The sequence below is a fragment of the Gobius niger genome (assembly GCF_951799975.1).
Source record: "Gobius niger genome assembly, chromosome: 6".
Classification (NCBI taxonomy): Eukaryota; Metazoa; Chordata; class Actinopteri; order Gobiiformes; family Gobiidae; genus Gobius; species Gobius niger.
In genome coordinates, this window is record NC_136857.1 from 27,911,213 (window position 1) to 27,927,950 (window position 16,738).

At 40.8% G+C, this 16,738-nt stretch overlaps 1 protein-coding gene across 2 annotated transcripts in view; it reads right to left on the reverse strand.

Moving 5' to 3' along the window:
* LOC306964110 (DNA (cytosine-5)-methyltransferase 3B-like) overlaps nucleotides 1–16,738 on the reverse strand; it is a 59,313-nt gene that overhangs the window by 1,008 nt on the left and 41,567 nt on the right. Inside the window, exons 9-20 of one of the 2 annotated variants that reach the window (XM_079558012.1) lie at nucleotides 13,189–13,330; nucleotides 12,899–13,021; nucleotides 12,581–12,625; nucleotides 12,414–12,493; nucleotides 10,119–10,231; nucleotides 7,398–7,581; nucleotides 7,212–7,314; nucleotides 4,451–4,596; nucleotides 3,215–3,305; nucleotides 2,976–3,124; nucleotides 1,623–1,778; nucleotides 1,422–1,540 (exon numbers count right to left, since the gene is read on the reverse strand). In XM_079558012.1, coding sequence (XP_079414138.1) covers nucleotides 1,422–1,540; nucleotides 1,623–1,778; nucleotides 2,976–3,124; nucleotides 3,215–3,305; nucleotides 4,451–4,596; nucleotides 7,212–7,314; nucleotides 7,398–7,581; nucleotides 10,119–10,231; nucleotides 12,414–12,493; nucleotides 12,581–12,625; nucleotides 12,899–13,021; nucleotides 13,189–13,330 — 1,451 coding nt within the window. The remainder of the gene's footprint in view (nucleotides 1–1,421; nucleotides 1,541–1,622; nucleotides 1,779–2,975; nucleotides 3,125–3,214; nucleotides 3,306–4,450; nucleotides 4,597–7,211; nucleotides 7,315–7,397; nucleotides 7,582–10,118; nucleotides 10,232–12,413; nucleotides 12,494–12,580; nucleotides 12,626–12,898; nucleotides 13,022–13,188; nucleotides 13,331–16,738) is intronic. The other variant, XM_079558013.1, reaches the window with a different exon arrangement.

The following is a 16,738-nucleotide window of genomic DNA, read 5'->3' on the forward strand; positions in this document are numbered from 1 at the left end:
GAAGGATGATTTTCTACATTTTATAAAATTAACTCTAGTTCGGATTAGGATTGTGCCATGGAATTATAATGGTATTTGTCTTTATAACACAAAAGATACCGTCATTCTGGACTATTGAGCGCACGTGAATATAAGCCGCATCAACATAATGTATAAAGAAAATCAAAGTACATATACAGGCCGCACTGGTCTATAAGCTGCAACGCATTTAAAGCACCATCATAACACTGGAAATACTGGACTTTATGTTGAAAATTCATCTAGTCTTAACTGTAGTGCTTTGCAATGACCACAAGAGCCAAACATGTGGCTTCATGTATTCAGTCATTCTCTACATGGCTTGGGTGCTCCCGTGACACAGTAACATATGACTGGTGGTCATTAAGTCAATTCATTTAAGTACTGGACTTAACCTCTTTAGTTCACGTGAACCAAACTCATTTCCTCCATTTTGGCTTTACCCAAATCTAAAAGCTTCTTGGAAAAAGGGTCAAAATAGAGTAGAAACCGAGGATGAAACAACAATGTTATTTTGTTGTTGTGTGACAACTGAGGCAAAAGAGCGACAAAAACGCGCCGGAAAAGCAAAAATAGCGCAATAAAAAAGCTGACAAAAACGTGACACAAAAGTGACACAAACACGTAAAAAAGCACAAAAAAAATTTAATGAAAAATGTGACAAAAAACAATAAAACATGTGACAAAAAATAATAAAAATGTGACAAAAAATAATGAAAATGCAACAAAAATAAATAAATAAAAATGTGACAATAACAAAACAAAAAAATGTGACAAAAAATAATGAAAATGCGACAAAAATAAATAAATAAAAATGTGACAAAAACAAAACAAAAAAATGTGACAAAAAATAATGAAAATGTGACAAAAAAAATAAAATAAAAATGTGACAAAAAAAGAATGAAAATGTGACAAAAAAACAACAAAAATGTGTCAAACTCTGGCAAATATCAGATGAGAAAGAATGTGAAAAAGTGACAACAATGAGGCAGCAATGCGAGGAAAAGGATGTGTTTTGTATGTCTGGGCTATGAGGCGTTACTATGGCCAATATGCTGTAAGCGCCAGATGAGAACTTGTTAGATTTGGGTAAAGCCGAACTGGAGAAACTGCGCTCGGTTAAGGCGGAGGGTAAGAGGTTAAGTTAACTTTTGATTGAGCTGTTGCTTTTATTGGGGTACTTTTTGGCCAGCAGTATCAGTGCTTTTACGACCTGGAATGTTCTGCAGTGTGCCTTTAAATCCTCATGAAAAATCTTGAGTTGACCTTTAGATTATGATGTTTTTTTTTTACCATTCACGTCACAAGAACTGACACTCACATTTATAAGTTCTGTAACTTACTGCATGTGGAATGAACTGTACAGGTTTACAAAACTCAACAAAACCAATGAATCAAATTACCGCTCCAGCTCCGTGCACCACAGTATGTCCTCCTTCCCGTTCATCAGGACGGGGAAGTGCTGGTCTTTGCCCTGTTTGATGGAGTTGGAGCGAGTCGTGATAGTGCGCACTTTTCCGAACTGTCGAGAAACAAACAGGCTCATTGTTGTCAAAAAAAAAAATGCAGTCGAAGTTTTAGGGTTACACATTTGGATAGAACACCTTTGCCACTCTCCCGTGATCCAGGCAGTCCTGCAGCTCGAGCTTGTCCATCCCGGTGGCGCACAGGGGCCGGTTCATGCCAGGAAGGTTCCCCCAGAAATATCGCGCTCGATGGGCGGCAGAGACCTCAATGGCATCGATCATCACTGGGTTACACTGCAAGCAATGGCATTAAAAAGTACAGATATTTACTTGAAAATGTGTGTAAAAAAAACAAAAAAACACATCGGTCTGTAAATCTGCTGTTTGTAAATGGCTAAACTTCATTGCGCTTGAGCCCACAGGCTAATATCACTGGCAGATGACTGTTTTGTTTTGTTTCCAAAAACTGAAATAATTGGCCTCCGAGTTTTAGGTGGATTTGAGCTTAAACACGAGACAACATGGTGTATTTCTGCAGATCAGTACATCGCAGCTAGCCCCAAAGCAGCAGTTCGGGCTGAACACGCCTCAACCTAATCAGGGCTAAGCGTCACAACAAAAATGAGCCAGGCAGAGGTTGGAGCTGAATCTTCAGTGTCATCACAGTATCTATCACAAGATTTTTACTCATTTTTTGCTACCACAGCCTAAAATAAACAATGTTTAACTTAAAAATGTGAAAAAGTTTGTCTGTTGGCACGATTTTTCCTATCTAGTTTAATTTTAGCCTTGTTTTGGTCCAGATTTTTTTTTTTTTTTTTCAAGTCTTGTTTTGATACAATTTAATGAAAACTAAATATATTTGAGGTAATGCATTGTGTTGAAATCATTTAGTAAAATGTTGCAGTAATACTGTTAACACCATTTTCAACACAGCTATTAACCTCTTAACCCCTGCCTTAACCAAGTGCATTTTCTCCGGTTCAGCTTTACCCAAATCTAAAAAAGCTTCTCGACTGGAGTTTACAGCCTACAGGCCAGTGTAACGCCTCATTTGAAAGCTAAGACCTACAAAACTCATCTAAGCTTCTTCCTTGTTATGATTGTCACGTTTTTGTCCTTTATGGTTGACTTTTCGTCACGTTGTTCACGTGTTTTGGTCATATTTTTGTGTCATGATTACAGTTATGTTACACACAAAAAAAGAAATGCAGCCAAAAATGAAGCTTAGATGAGTTTTGCAGGTCTTAGCTTTCAAATGAGGAGTTACACTGACCTATAGGCTGCAAATTCTCCAGTCAAGAACCTTTTAGATTTGGGTAAACAGGATAAAAATGTGCACGGTTAAGGCGGGGGTTAAGGGCTATCGCACTTTCCCCTTATATTCTACATACCTAGACTGTATGAACTGGTCAGAGTTGGAATTAAACCGCCAGCCACCCTCATATGACCAAAATGTCAATTACCCATACTGTAGAAAACAAATCTCACCTCGAGGAAGCGCGAGATGTCCCGCTTGTCGTTGACCCCCATGGCCACCACGTTTTCAAACATCCAGAAGAAAGGGCGGTCCTCTCCTTCTTTGGGTTTGGCCTGGCTCAGCAGACGATAGAACTCAAAAAACAGCCTCCCTGTGCCTTCTGGGAGACGAGACACACACACAGCAAATCAACACAGAAGCTCATTCCCATTGATATGCAACGGATTCAGCGTTGGAACTGCCCCCCCACCATATAGGCCCTTTCTTGCAGGGTTGACAATAGACAGGTCGTTGCATGGACTTCCTCCGATCACCAAGTCAAAAGGACCCCAATCCTGGAGCTGGAACACAACGGCATCATTTAGTGTCAGCAAAAAGAGCCTCAAGTACGTTGGTATTTTGCATATAAACAAACGAGGAGCATGTGCTGTGGGGGGAGTGAGAGGAGCGGGTGATGATGATTTAATAATAGCACAGCGGTTAACTCAACGGGCGAGGAACGCGCTTCTCTTTGGTCCTCATGGCAGGGAGCTGACATTGCTGTAAAATCACCTACTTGTGGCCAGGGGCGATTCTAATGGGACTTCAAGAATGGCTTAAAAGCCTGGCTCCAAAGAGTTTCATTTTTTCTAAAAATCGCTATGACGCATGTGACAATGCTGGGTAGGTCAAATATTTTTAACCACGCTGGTTTTTGTACATCAGCCCTAAGAAGTGGAAGAATTGTCAGTGCATTGACTGACTCCAGAGCCTATCAATCAAGCTCTGGAGCTCTGTGGAGGCTCCACCCGCTCCGCCTTTTTGCCCTTTTAAGGAACAGGTTTCGTAGGAGGAGATAGAGCAGCCATGTAAGCTTCATAGACGACACGGGACCTTTACTATGAATGTGGCTGAATGGAACACCGGCTATCTGTAATTATTAAATCTATGGGTTAACTACACAAAGCGAACCAAAGGAACCATATGTTTACACTTCATAAAAAGACACATTTTCATTTTTTTTCCCTGACATGAAACCAGAATTAACTTTTCTTTTTTTTTTTTTAGGTCAATCAGAATTTAAAAAAATATATTGTTCTATTTGTCAAATGCCAGAATAATGAGAGATTGAATTTTCTACACATTTTTTTAATACGTTTTACAAAGTCAGAAGTTTACATACACTGTCTGTCCCTGCAGCTCAGGAGGTAATAAAGTTGTTTCTCTCTTTTTATCGCTGCTTAAGTGGAAATTCTACTCAACACACGAAGTATCATGTGACGCTGCTGCGGCTTGTGTTGCTTTCTGTGCTGTTTTTGGATTTTCCCCTGAATGATACTTTTTATACACGTTATTTTAATTCAATTAAAATAACACAAGTATCATTAAGGCATCAGTACCAAAAAGCAAGTATCGTAAAGAAAAAAAAAGAATGGTACCCAGCCTTCGTTATAAAACATTACAGAAAATGCAAATACACTGAGATTTTCAGTGTTTTTGCCCTTACATTTTTCTTGGATATTTCGCGAACATCATGGACGTATCTGATCTTTCCTTCATGTCGGACCACTCCCACGGAGATGGAGTCTTCACACACTTCTGAGGCCACGTACAGGTCCACGTTAAAACCCAGATCTCGGAGCACCAAATACCCTGAAAAACACATCCTTACATTCAGATTTTTTTTTTTTTTAATTTTTTATTCAGGTTAATCCAAAGGTGGGGGAATTAATTTGTTAAGATACATTTACACAGACAAGAAGAATATAGTCCTGATTTAAATGGCCCATCAATAATCGATGAACATCTGATTTGAAAAAAGATTTCAGTGAATGTTGTATGAGGATGATCTATCACTATGATGATTGATGTAAAGATGATAAAAAGAAAGAAAGAATGCATAAGATAATGGCAGCTGTTTCTGTTTTGCTTCTGCCTATTCCATTTCAAACTCGATGTATAATTTTTCCTCTTTATTTGGAAAATGTTTAAACTGTGCATATTATGCACAATAGGATTGCATCAATTGCATCGATAATCCTATCGATGCAATCGTACATCATTTAAAATACTGTCATTGTAAGGATAAGACAGTGACACAGACACAAGGCCAGGGCCGGTCAGAATTTAGTGTTTAGCTCCCTCTGCAGGCAGCAGCGTGAATGACAGAGTGGAAATAAAACTTTCCATTTCTGCTGACAGCTTTGTGAGCAGCTCTGAAACTGAAGATGAGAACTTCAAACAGTAGTGAAAGTGGGACAGCAACTTAGATCACATCAAGATCAGCACTGAAGCGCCTCCTTTACTATTTCGGCCAAAACTCACACACACAGATGGAAACAGGTCACAAAACACTCTAATCCGGAAAATTACGTTTTTTTAAATGCCTTAAGGCGAGACACTACAGGTGAATAGGGAAAAAAAATAAATGTAGAGATATCAATTTGAAACTTTTGCTGAACATTACAGATATAAATATGAGAAAAAAATGTATTGCACTTTTTCTGTCATTTTATGTTTTCACATAAAAATAAGGCATTTTGAGCATTAAAATGGCCAAAATTGCCTATATTTTGGGCAACGAAATCAAAATAATGAATTGAGCCAGATTAAAATTTATGGTTTTATTTTATTCACATATTAGAAACTAAGATTTTTTCAGAGGGGATTTTGGATATTTTCTTTAGTTTTTCAATAAACTAATCATCAGTGAAAAAATCTGTAAAAAATAAAATTCCGCCTGTTTTTTTTTTGTTTCAAAGTTGAATAAATCAGGCTAGGAATTAGATATTAAAAAAAATCCCTCTGAAAAAACCTTCAAAATATTGTTAGGTCTCAGACTGGAAAGTTTGGAGTCTGTTGGAGCGACTATAAGGGCTCACCCGCTGCCCGAGTGCGGCTTTCTCTCATTCAGAGAAAACCAGAAATTTTGTAGCGAGTGCGCATGCGCGGCCCGTTCTTCGACTTTTCCGCACCAGGCCTGACCAGGCCTCTCGTAGGAGGAATAATACCATATTTGGGTGATAGTGCCATAACGTGGACCCTTAGCAGGACACGTGGATGTAAAATCGGTCAATATTTATGAATGGATACCCGCGGGAAAGACAGACTTTCTACGCGGCGCAGCAGCTACTTCCGGGTTACCTCCGCCTCGCAGGCGGACAAAACATCATAAAAAAAACATCATGCGGGGTGAGTTTTGTCATTTTTATACTCTGACATGAAAACTAAGATGTAAAGGGAGGAAAATAGATACAAATCTCCACTTCGACCACTACGTGAATAATCAATACTTTCACCTGCCGTGTCTCGCCTTAAATGCAACAAATCTATGCATTTGTCATTTCTAAAATAAACTGACCATTTACCACATGGCTATAATATGCTGTTTATATTCTGATCTCTTATTATGTCAGTGCCCTCTGCTGGACACGTGTGGAATTTTTTCCTTTTCTAATAAATCTTTGTGGCTGGAGTGAGCAAACTGGTTATTTCTTTAAAAATCCATAACTCCGCACAGTAATGGGCTAGAGACTTACTTTTTTTTGTACATGCTCAGGAATTCAAGCTCCTCAAAGGGCCACATTAAATCATCTCACGGGCCACATGTGACCCTCGGGCATTGACCTTGACACATGTGGCATAAAAGATCAGGAATGACAATTTAATCTCTTAGCCCCCGCCTTAACCGAGCACATTTATTTTTTCCAAAAATAGTGACAAGAATGAGACGTAAATATGGATGAAAACGCAGCAAAAAATAAAGCATCAAGTCGAAAAACAAAACAGTCGACAAAAAGGGATGGAAAAAGCAAGAAAAAAGCAGCAAACAAGCACACACAAAAAAAACGGGGACCAAAAATAAGCACCAAAAACACGACGAAAAAGTGACAACAAAAATTTTAGATGAGTTTTGTCAGTCTTAGCTTTCAAATGAGGCGTTACCCTGGTCTAGAGGCTGTAAGCTTTAGTTGAGAAGCTTTTAGATTTGGGTAAAATGTGCTCAGTAAAGGCGGGGGTTAATCGAAACAAGTGCCATCGAAAAGGCCTTCATTTTCGATGGCAGTTGAAGGATTCGTCATTCTCTCTGTAAATATCACTTTATTGAAAAGTGGGACAAAGGTCTAAAGGACTGTGCATTGTGGCCAAAAGAGGGACAGGTGGTCACCCACAGGACTGTAAAGAAACGATCTAAAACACACTCTTTTCCCAGGAAGTACTGATGAGAATCTCACACCACAGTTTGAGAAGCACACTCTGAAACAAACCTGTTGCAATGCCGTCGAACAGTGACAAGACCCGGATCGGCCTCCTCTGCTCTGCTGGAACTGCCGGGTAGATTTGTGGTTTCTCCTGAAAGCAATGTAGCCACTTGAGATTTAGATAATACGATGCACAACCTTAACCAGATGGTAATGCGTGCGAGTCTCCAGAAAACATCAAAACAAACATACAAACTCCTGCCCGTTGTCGTTGGCGAAGAACTCCTGCAGCTTGAGGTTCCAGTCGTGTCTCCGTTTGAGGACGCCGTACGACTGCAGGGGCTGGCACATGTAGCACATCCACGGGTCCAAGTGACGGGCGCTGTCGGACGCACCAGGGTCCACCATAATGTCCAGGCAGTCCACACAGAAACACCTGCAGAAGCAAATACATCCGCTACTTCAAATAATATTGTGCAATAAAAGACTATTCCCACAACTCACTGACAACATGTGAGTTATAACAGGCAACATCAGTTATGGGCCCGCTTCTCCATTGCATTTGTGTCACTTTTCCATACGTTTTTTGTCACTTTTCTGTAGCTCTTTTATGGCTTTTTTGTTGCATTTTCATCCTTGTTTTCGTTTCTTTTTGGTTGCTGTTTTGACACTTTTTTAATAGATATGGGTAAAGCCAGACTGGGGAAAATGTGCTTGGTTCAGAGGTTAACTAACAGCCTGTCAATGATAAAACACACTTTTGAAACTTAACCATTAATATTATTTGGCAGATTCTTTTCCTTAAATGTTTTTTTTTTTTTTTTTTTTTTTTGAAGGCATTATCATGTGAACAATATACAGACATGCAAACGTATACATAGTTAAAAAGGTGACAGTTCACGGGGCCGTGGCAGAATGCGCAGTTTATGGGAATTTTTTAACAGAACACATAGATTCTAGGATTAATGAACTCAAACAATCCAGTTTTTTGTTGTGCATATGATTGACAACTATATTGTTTGTAACACTAAACTTGGTAGGCTTTCATTTTGTTTTAGAACTGTAGTTCTCCTTATGGCTTCAGTTTCACCACAGAGTGGACAGAGACAATATAGGATTTGTACATAATGTGAAATGCCAAATCAGGTTCTGTACATCGGAAGATACTGTCTTCTATTTGATTAAAAATAATAATAGGATTAGGGTTGTGCCGATGGACGAGCAACATCACGATGGAGAGCCACCATCGTGATGCCACAATCTGTAGGCCTTGTAAACCTACAAACTGTGCAGGGATTGCACTGTAAATTAAATCACGGATATAACTAATATCCGCGCTAGTTTCTGTGGCCTGCCAGAAGCCATGATGTGTTTGCCGTAATTATTAACGCAAAGACGCAGCGCTGCTCTGTTTGTTACGCGCAGGGCTCTCTCTCTCTCTGCAGCTCAGAGTTTAACAGCGCGTGGTTTTGCTTTGCCTCGTAGGCTACGGAAACTTAAACCGCTTTAAAATAACGAGATAGCTCTCACATCGGAGCTAGCATGGGCACGCATGGGTTTGGAATATTCTCACGAAGAACTGAGAGAGGAGAGGGAGAGGAGAGAAAGAGGCGGTGTAGGAGGTACGAAGTTACGAGCACATGGAGCGGGCGGCGCGTGGAGCGGCTTCAAAAACGTGAGCTACGACGCAAACGTGTATATATTGTCCCGTTCACCCACTGTTTCTTAAACATTACGTTAAAATTAAGCAAATGCAAATAATAAGCTCCGATTTACATTTGTATTAGTGTGATGAGAGCCTTATTGAGGAGGAGTTGACGAATAAGTCGTTCTCCTCTCAGACTTTTAGGCACGAGTTTTAACACATTTCTTTTGCAAAAGTCGTGTTCCGTGACTCTGTTCAGATCATGTTTAGTTTAGATCCATTTATCCTGCAATCTCACATTTTCCTAACATACATAGTAATATGCAGCATATATATAGGCTATGTAAATGTATTTAAAAATGCTTATAATGAGAAATGGACGATATCATCGTCCATCACGATGGTTCACTGTAAACATCGTCAACGGCCAATTAAGGGAACATCGCCCAACCCTAAATAGGATAGAAATATTATTACATTTATGATTTTTAAATGTATATTTGAAACTTTTATTTACTCTTCTGAGGAGAGGAGAGGTCAGCCCTCTCCTCACTGACCGCAGCAGTGCATCAAACGAGCGCAGAGCGTGCACGGAGCCACAGGCACCTGCCCAGTCAGTTTAGCATCACAGTATATGATAGCTCTCCGTTAGCTTTAAAGGTTAGCTTGTAGATGCTCTCATGTTTCTATTGTCAAATATGTAAGCTACATACATAGCAAAACTTGGATTAGTGGTGCTCAGTCTCATGCATAGTTGCACACTGTGTTGGCGTAACTTTGTTGTGCAGACTGATGCATTATCGCGCTACCACTAGCTACTAAGCAAAAGCAGTAAAATGTCGTAAACACATGTCGTAAACACATGTCGTGAAATACAGCAGTATCACTTTCACCTCAGCGTCAGTACGCCGTCTCATGCGGTTCATTGCCCTCAGTGGTGCATCAGTTGGAGTGAGGTAAGTGAGTGGACGGTGGATGCGGGCTGCCCAGGCGAAGAGCATGTGCGGGGCTGGAGGCTCCTGTGGCTGCAGCCTCGGGGTCGGGGAAATGGCATATTTGGCGTAACAGCACCAGTGAACTTTTACAAGCCTCAGCCAGTGCATGGTTTATTTACTTGCCACACACACCCCCCATTTTTTTTTTAAATTGCAGATCTACACGATTCACATGAATGGTGTTTTCCGAGGTCAAAGCAGCAAATTTCGCCAAAAGGCGGCAGATTTGCATGTATGGATATATCGGCCACCACTACTTGCAAAGTAATTGGGCTGGTTTCCTTTCTCAGATCTAACAAGACCGGTTTGAGCCACAAAAACTTGAATTCTGACCGGCAGCAGTTGGCGTTCCCACAAAGGAGCACCTCCCGGCCTCCGCAGCAGACTGTGCAGTAGGACTGGTAGCCATCGTCGTCATACATGTAGGACATCTCGAGGTAGTTATCCTAAACATAAAGAAACAAAATAAGTAGAATGATGACTAAGACAACAATGCAACCAAAAGCACTGTATTATATTGTATTGTAATCTACCTTTCATTATTCAGTTTAATTTGTTAAAACATTTAGATAAAACCTCCCATTATTCATTAAGTGTATGCACGTCTATGTGAGGCTCCACTGTTCGGTGTACTACTAGTAGTCACAACATCAGCAGCACTTGTATTAGTAGTTGCAGTAGCAGTAGTTGGAGTTAAAGTATTAGTTTTATTAGTAATAGTAGCAGCAGTATTTATTTTTATTTTTTATTGGTTTATTTGACAGGAACAGCAGAAGAAAACATTAGTGGCTGATGTTATGTACAAAAGGCATTTGCAGCCCCGAACCGATTTCAACATAGTACGTTAAAGACTTAAAAACAAAATCATAACCAAAACAAAAATGAAACAAAATGAACTGAGGCACATTGTTGAGTTACCAATAGCTATAATAGCAAAAGGAAGGATTAGGATGAGCTCTAATTTTGCTACGTATACTGTACATATATACAGATATTTGTTTATTTGGTCGGGACAGTGCATGTTAATGAACACACATGGGTCTCATGCATGTAAACACACCACACCGGATTGTAGCCTGGGGCTTATTTGCTTCCGTTGTCCCACAGTCGCACTCTCACTCAACCTGACCTATTGTACATGATTTTAGAAGGGGAGGAAACCTACACAGACATGGGGAGAACATGCAAACTCCACACAGAAAGGCCCCGTCCAGGTGGGAATTGAACTCGGGACCTTCTAGCTGTAAAGCTTGAGCACAAACCACTGTGCCACCTCAACTTGGCCACTAGGCATGCACGCCTGCTGAGCAAATGATCTATGCCATGGTTTATACATGAGGACCCTGGTCTGGATGGACCCTACCCTCCTGTCAGAGGGGAGAGGGTCATCAGTTTGTGTCTCGGATCACACGGTGGCGCAGTGCGCTTCACAGCTAGAAGGTGCCGGGTTTGATTCCCGCCTGACCAGGGCCTTTCTGCGCTTACAGCCTGATCGCCTTCTCAGCACCACTTATAATGCAATGCATTCTGTGCCTGTACCTGGCGGGACGTGAGGATGGACTCGATGTATAGAATTGCCGACATCTTGAGTTTCCTTGGATTGTGTTATTCCTATTATTGTGATAATGATCATTTGCTGATGATCTATTGAAACTCCTTAAAGAGGGGGTATTATGCTTTTTTCAATCACATAGCACCAGTCTATATCACACTACAATGATGACGAAACCTTCTGTTGGTCTGTAAATGCAGTAAATTAGAATAACTGCCTGTATAAATTTGCTCTCTCAAAATGGCTGTAGTGAATGTCTTGAAATAGGCCTCTGTCTCTTTAAGAACCTCTGACCCTTTCCGACACGCCCCCTCCACACGCTGTCTGTGGCATCAGTGGGGAGGGGGTTCTGCTGAGGAGCAGTGGTTGGTTACTCGGCTGGTGACGAAAGCTCGGAGGCGTCTCCAGGAGGTGGGGGCGTTCCTAGGAGGACTCAGGCAAACCTATCCCTAAAATGGCTGCCATCAGAGTTTTTACAGATTACTCAAAAATACGTGAATGTGCCAATGCAACACTTCAGGCATGTTTTTAATGAGGGAATGACATAATAACATGATGTAAAGCTTGAAAAAGTCGATTTTGCATAATACCCCCCCTTTAATAGTGATGACCTTGCGCAGTACCTTATATCCAACATGTTTTGATTTGTAACCAAAGAGGAATTTCACACCTGCTACTGTTCCCCAACAAAACCTGGCAGGCACCTACAAACCTGTCATTTAGATGGTCTTTAAGTAACCGAGTAGCGCGTGTAAATCATCAACTGTCACTTGGCAAAACAATCTGTGCTCGTCTCACCTGAAATATATCTGATGACAGAAAGGGTAAATAAAAAATATTATAGCACTTGAGAAAGTTTGAAAAATCAAAGGCACTCATCCAGGGTAAGTTCAATCAGCTTGGCTCCGCACTAAGGCAGTTCTAAGCCACATGTGTCAGGTTTAGACCAGGCCTTTCATCGAGACACCGGCAGTGTAACCTATACCCCACTTTGGGAGCCATTAGCCTACTTGCTTGATTGCTCGAGGGGTCCTCGGTAAAAAAAAGTTTTGAGCCGTTCAAATCAGTTTTCCTACCTTGCATGTTTGGCACAGGCCTCCTTCAAAAAGCGGATGGAAGGTTGCTGCTCTCATCTTTCCACACGAGAGACAGAATTCTGCCAAGAAAAAGACAAGCGCAGGTATATCAGTCCATACCGAAATAATAAAGTAGCATTACTCACTGTCAGCAAGACTACTCCTACCTTCTATACTTCGTTTTTTCTTCAGGACTTCATTCACCATTTGTTCTGGGGAAAAAAAGATTTGGTCTAAAAAAGGCCATCGAAATGTGTGCGCCTACATAAGCAAAACTCTTGTTATGTGGTTATTGTTGAGATATTGGCCTCTACAAGAATCAATTAATTGGACATGAAGCTGTGTACATTTTGTTTTCATTTAAGGCCAGGCCCTGCAGGTGAAGAGGGAAACTTTTTAAATTTAGCAATATCAATTTGAAACTTTTGCCGTCGATTACTGATATAAATATGAGGAAACAACTGTTGAGTCAAACGCGTGTGTACCTCTGCTGTAGGACTCCTCGGGGGCTGCTTTGGCCTTACATGAGCCCACTTTGGGGCGTTTGGCGCTGGGGATGTACTCGGGGATGGACACGTCCAGGACATGGTGGTGAAGAGGGTTGTTTTCTATCAGAGGAAAATACCAATAGATTAACAATACGGTCATCAGTACATTTATATTTTACGTAGAAGTGTTGAAGACTTTTGTCCCCACTGTACAACAAGAGAAACAACAACCATGGCTCCATGAGTCCTGGACGACAACTTTCAGCACAGTATTATCAAGACAATACCTGCGTTGTGTGGGGGTTTGAGTCCCTCCTCTCCTTTGGGCAGGAAGCCACTGTTGGCCCAGTCCAGCATGGGCTTGATCTGCTCCTCTGGACTGTCCGCCTCACAGGGAGGGAAGGTCTTCTCCGCTCGGACACTGGCCATCTGACGGAGAGAAAACATTCAGTTCAGACAAGGTTCACGCCCCGTTCAATCATTCAGTCCAATTCGACACCTTTTTAGATTTAGTCCTGATTTGATTTGGATCTAGTTAGGGCAGCAACGATTAGTCGACATTATCGATAATAAACAATTGTCAACACGTATTTTTCATTACCAACGAATTGCTTTCATAAAATGTTCAGTTATAGACCAACACTGACTGGAACAAATCCGAGCCGAACTTCCGCATCACAGCAGCACCAGGGTTATCCACAAACACCCGGGAGCTGCTGTGTCTTCCCCAAAAACACGAGGTGAAATGTTGACATGGGGGTTTGATGAAAGCAAACATTTTCAGGCCCGAGGTAGGCCCCTTCACACCCACTATGAGACACGAGACACCTGCTTTAAGTGTTCTGGGAGCTGCTGTTTAGGTCGACCTAGCCAGTCCCATTATGAAAACCCTCTAAGACTCAATCATGCATCATGAATATACTTTATAAGCTTTTCTTACATTTACATTTGCTCTTTTAGTCCTTACTAATCGATGTTTGGGGTTATATTATGCTCAAATTAACCTTCCTGGTTGTATTTAATATGGTAATTGTGAAATGACTGAATTTAATGTAAAATACAACTTAAATATAAAATCCCAATGGGATATATTTGGTCATTCAGTCCTAGCAGCTTAATTCCTTAAATCCTGCGGGTATATATCTACTTGTAAGTACAGAATGTGTTAAACTATTATTTTTGTTTATGAGAAATAATGCAGCAAGTTAATGTGGGAGACGCACTTGAAACTAGGGATGTCCCGATCCGATCACGTGATCGGAAATCGGGCCCGATCAGGACTCGGATATTTATGCGTGTCCATTCTCGTTATTTTTGATCAGATTTCGAGCTACCGCGAACCACTTTCTGTCCTCTCCCCCTGGCCCAGCGCCTCTGTCACTCACTCCACCTGCTGCGTCAAACCACTCGCACCATCGCTCAGTCCGTGTCCCCCCTTCGTCTGAGAAATCCCCAAATCCACACAAGTGCCAGCGCAGGAGAACAATAACAACATCTCCGATAACCCGTGCAGAGTTTACTGTGTAGGCTAAGAGGAGAGAGGAGTGAGAACGGACGGGAAGACAGGGCGCGGAGAGAGCGGTAGGAAGTAGCAAACAGCTGTTTTTAATCGCTATTACTTTAAACGCTGAAAGACGAGGGGAAACTTCGTCTCTATAACCTGATAACCACTGCCTCCTCCTCCATTTAGCTTTTGGCCAAATATATTGTGTTATTTAACTGCCACATTACTGCAGAGTTACTCTCTATATCCAAAACCATGAATAAAAACAAGTTGAATAATTTTTTTTTTTTTCTTCGGGACTCGGTATCGGGCAATTCTCAAAATCAAATGACTCGGAGGCAAAAAAAACCTGATCGGGACATCCCTACTTCAAACTGAAGGCACTTACTCTTTATAGGGCCAAGTTACTGTGAGCAAAAAAAAAAGTATATTATTATAAAAATAGTGATTAGATTAGTCGACTAATCAAAAATGTAATCGTTATTGATTATTGAAATAATATTTGGTTGCAGCCCTAGATCTAGGCTTCGAAGCAATAGGAAGAGGTTGAATATTTCATTAAGTGAGAACATTTCGTTAACCACTTAATGATAGAAAGCTGAGGAGTTCACAGGAGCTTGTCGACACAAAATGAGTCATTGTTATTATAGAAGAGGCCTTTGTGTTACCTGACGCACCTCCATCTCAGTTTGAAAGCAATTCTGAGGAATTATTTAAAAATCACAGGAATATGTACAAACACTTACAGTAGAAACACCACAAGCCCACACCAGACTTTTATTTGCAGATTTCTCATCGGCTTTTAACACAATGCAGCCTCATCTTTTAATTCAAAGACTATTCAATTATTTTAATATTCCACACCAACTGCAATGCAGAAGCTCCCACGAGCACAGCTACTTGGTAAAATTGTCCGATGATACAGCGCTGTTGTCTCTTCTCTGTGGTGAGGAATCAGGTCATGGAGACGCCCTCACTGAGTTTATCTCTTGGTGCGACAAAAACTTCTTGGACCTGAATGTTGCTAAGACAAAAGAAATTGTGGTTGATTTCCGAAAGGAAAAAGGTTCCTGTGTCTGAGAGCGTTGTGCACAATGACAATGTGGAAATTGTGACTTCTTACAAATACCTTGGCACGTTTTTTGATGATAGGTTAAAATGATGTGAACACGGCTGCCCTTGTAAAACGCGGTCTTTACCTTTTACGCAAACTAAGTTCTTTCTCTGTCTGTCCCACAATTCTTGTGCGGCTCTATGAAGCATTTATCGAGAGCCTTTTGTGTTTTTCTTTCGTCTGCTGGTTTAAAAAGCTTTCACTCGCAGACAAAAATAGTCTGAATCGAGTTGTAAAAACCTGCTCTAAAATCATTGGAGTTCAGTTGAGGGATCTGTCTGTTTTCTGTGATCTCTTGGAAAGCCTAGACAATTCTTGCTTCACGAGAGCATGTTCTATATGGTGAATTCTCATTGTTGCCTTCAGGGCGTCGTTATGCCTTGCCATGCGGTAAGAGGAACCACTACATGAAATCTTTTGTCCCGGAGGCCATACGACTCCTGAACTCTCCTTAATTTAATTTGCGGTTGTCACCTGCCTGTTATTCAGACAGACTGTATCTATGTGTGAGCTCCACTTGCTTGCTTGGATATTTTATGTTTTCTGCCCCTTGTGGGATAAATAAAGTTTACTGAACTGAACTGAATGTTAGTCACTGCAGAATATGGTTAAAGGGTTGGGTTTTACAAAATCAACGTTTTAGAAATTTTTACCTGGGGAGGGCCGAGATACAAATCCCACAAGATGAGACAAGATTTTGACATAATTAAAAAACATATTAGGTTCATATGTTTCCATTGTATTGAGACGTGTTTTTCCATTGTTTTTTAGTAACAAAATGAACAAACTAACAGGGATGATAATTTAGAGTTTAAAAATGGAGCTCCCAGAATTGTATTATTATTATATTTGTTAGTTATTCTTTATTTAACCAGGAAAGACCCACTGAGATTAGGAATGTCATTTACAGGGGAGTCCTGGCCCCAGAGGGAAACCTATTGTACATGTTTTAGTGGTAGAGGAAACTGGAGTATCCGAAGGAAACCTACGCCGACACAGGGACCAAACCCGGGACCTTCAAGCTGTGAAGCTCAAGTGCTGACCACTGCGCCATCGTGCCGCCCTAATAGAAATATATTACATTTATTATACAACTACATTTTATACTACTATAATATATTATATTATTACATCATATCAAAGCTCTTTGGCCATGCGGATCCTTTTTACATTTTAAGTTCATCAGTTTTGGATCCAGCATGCCTATTTCGTTTTAGGA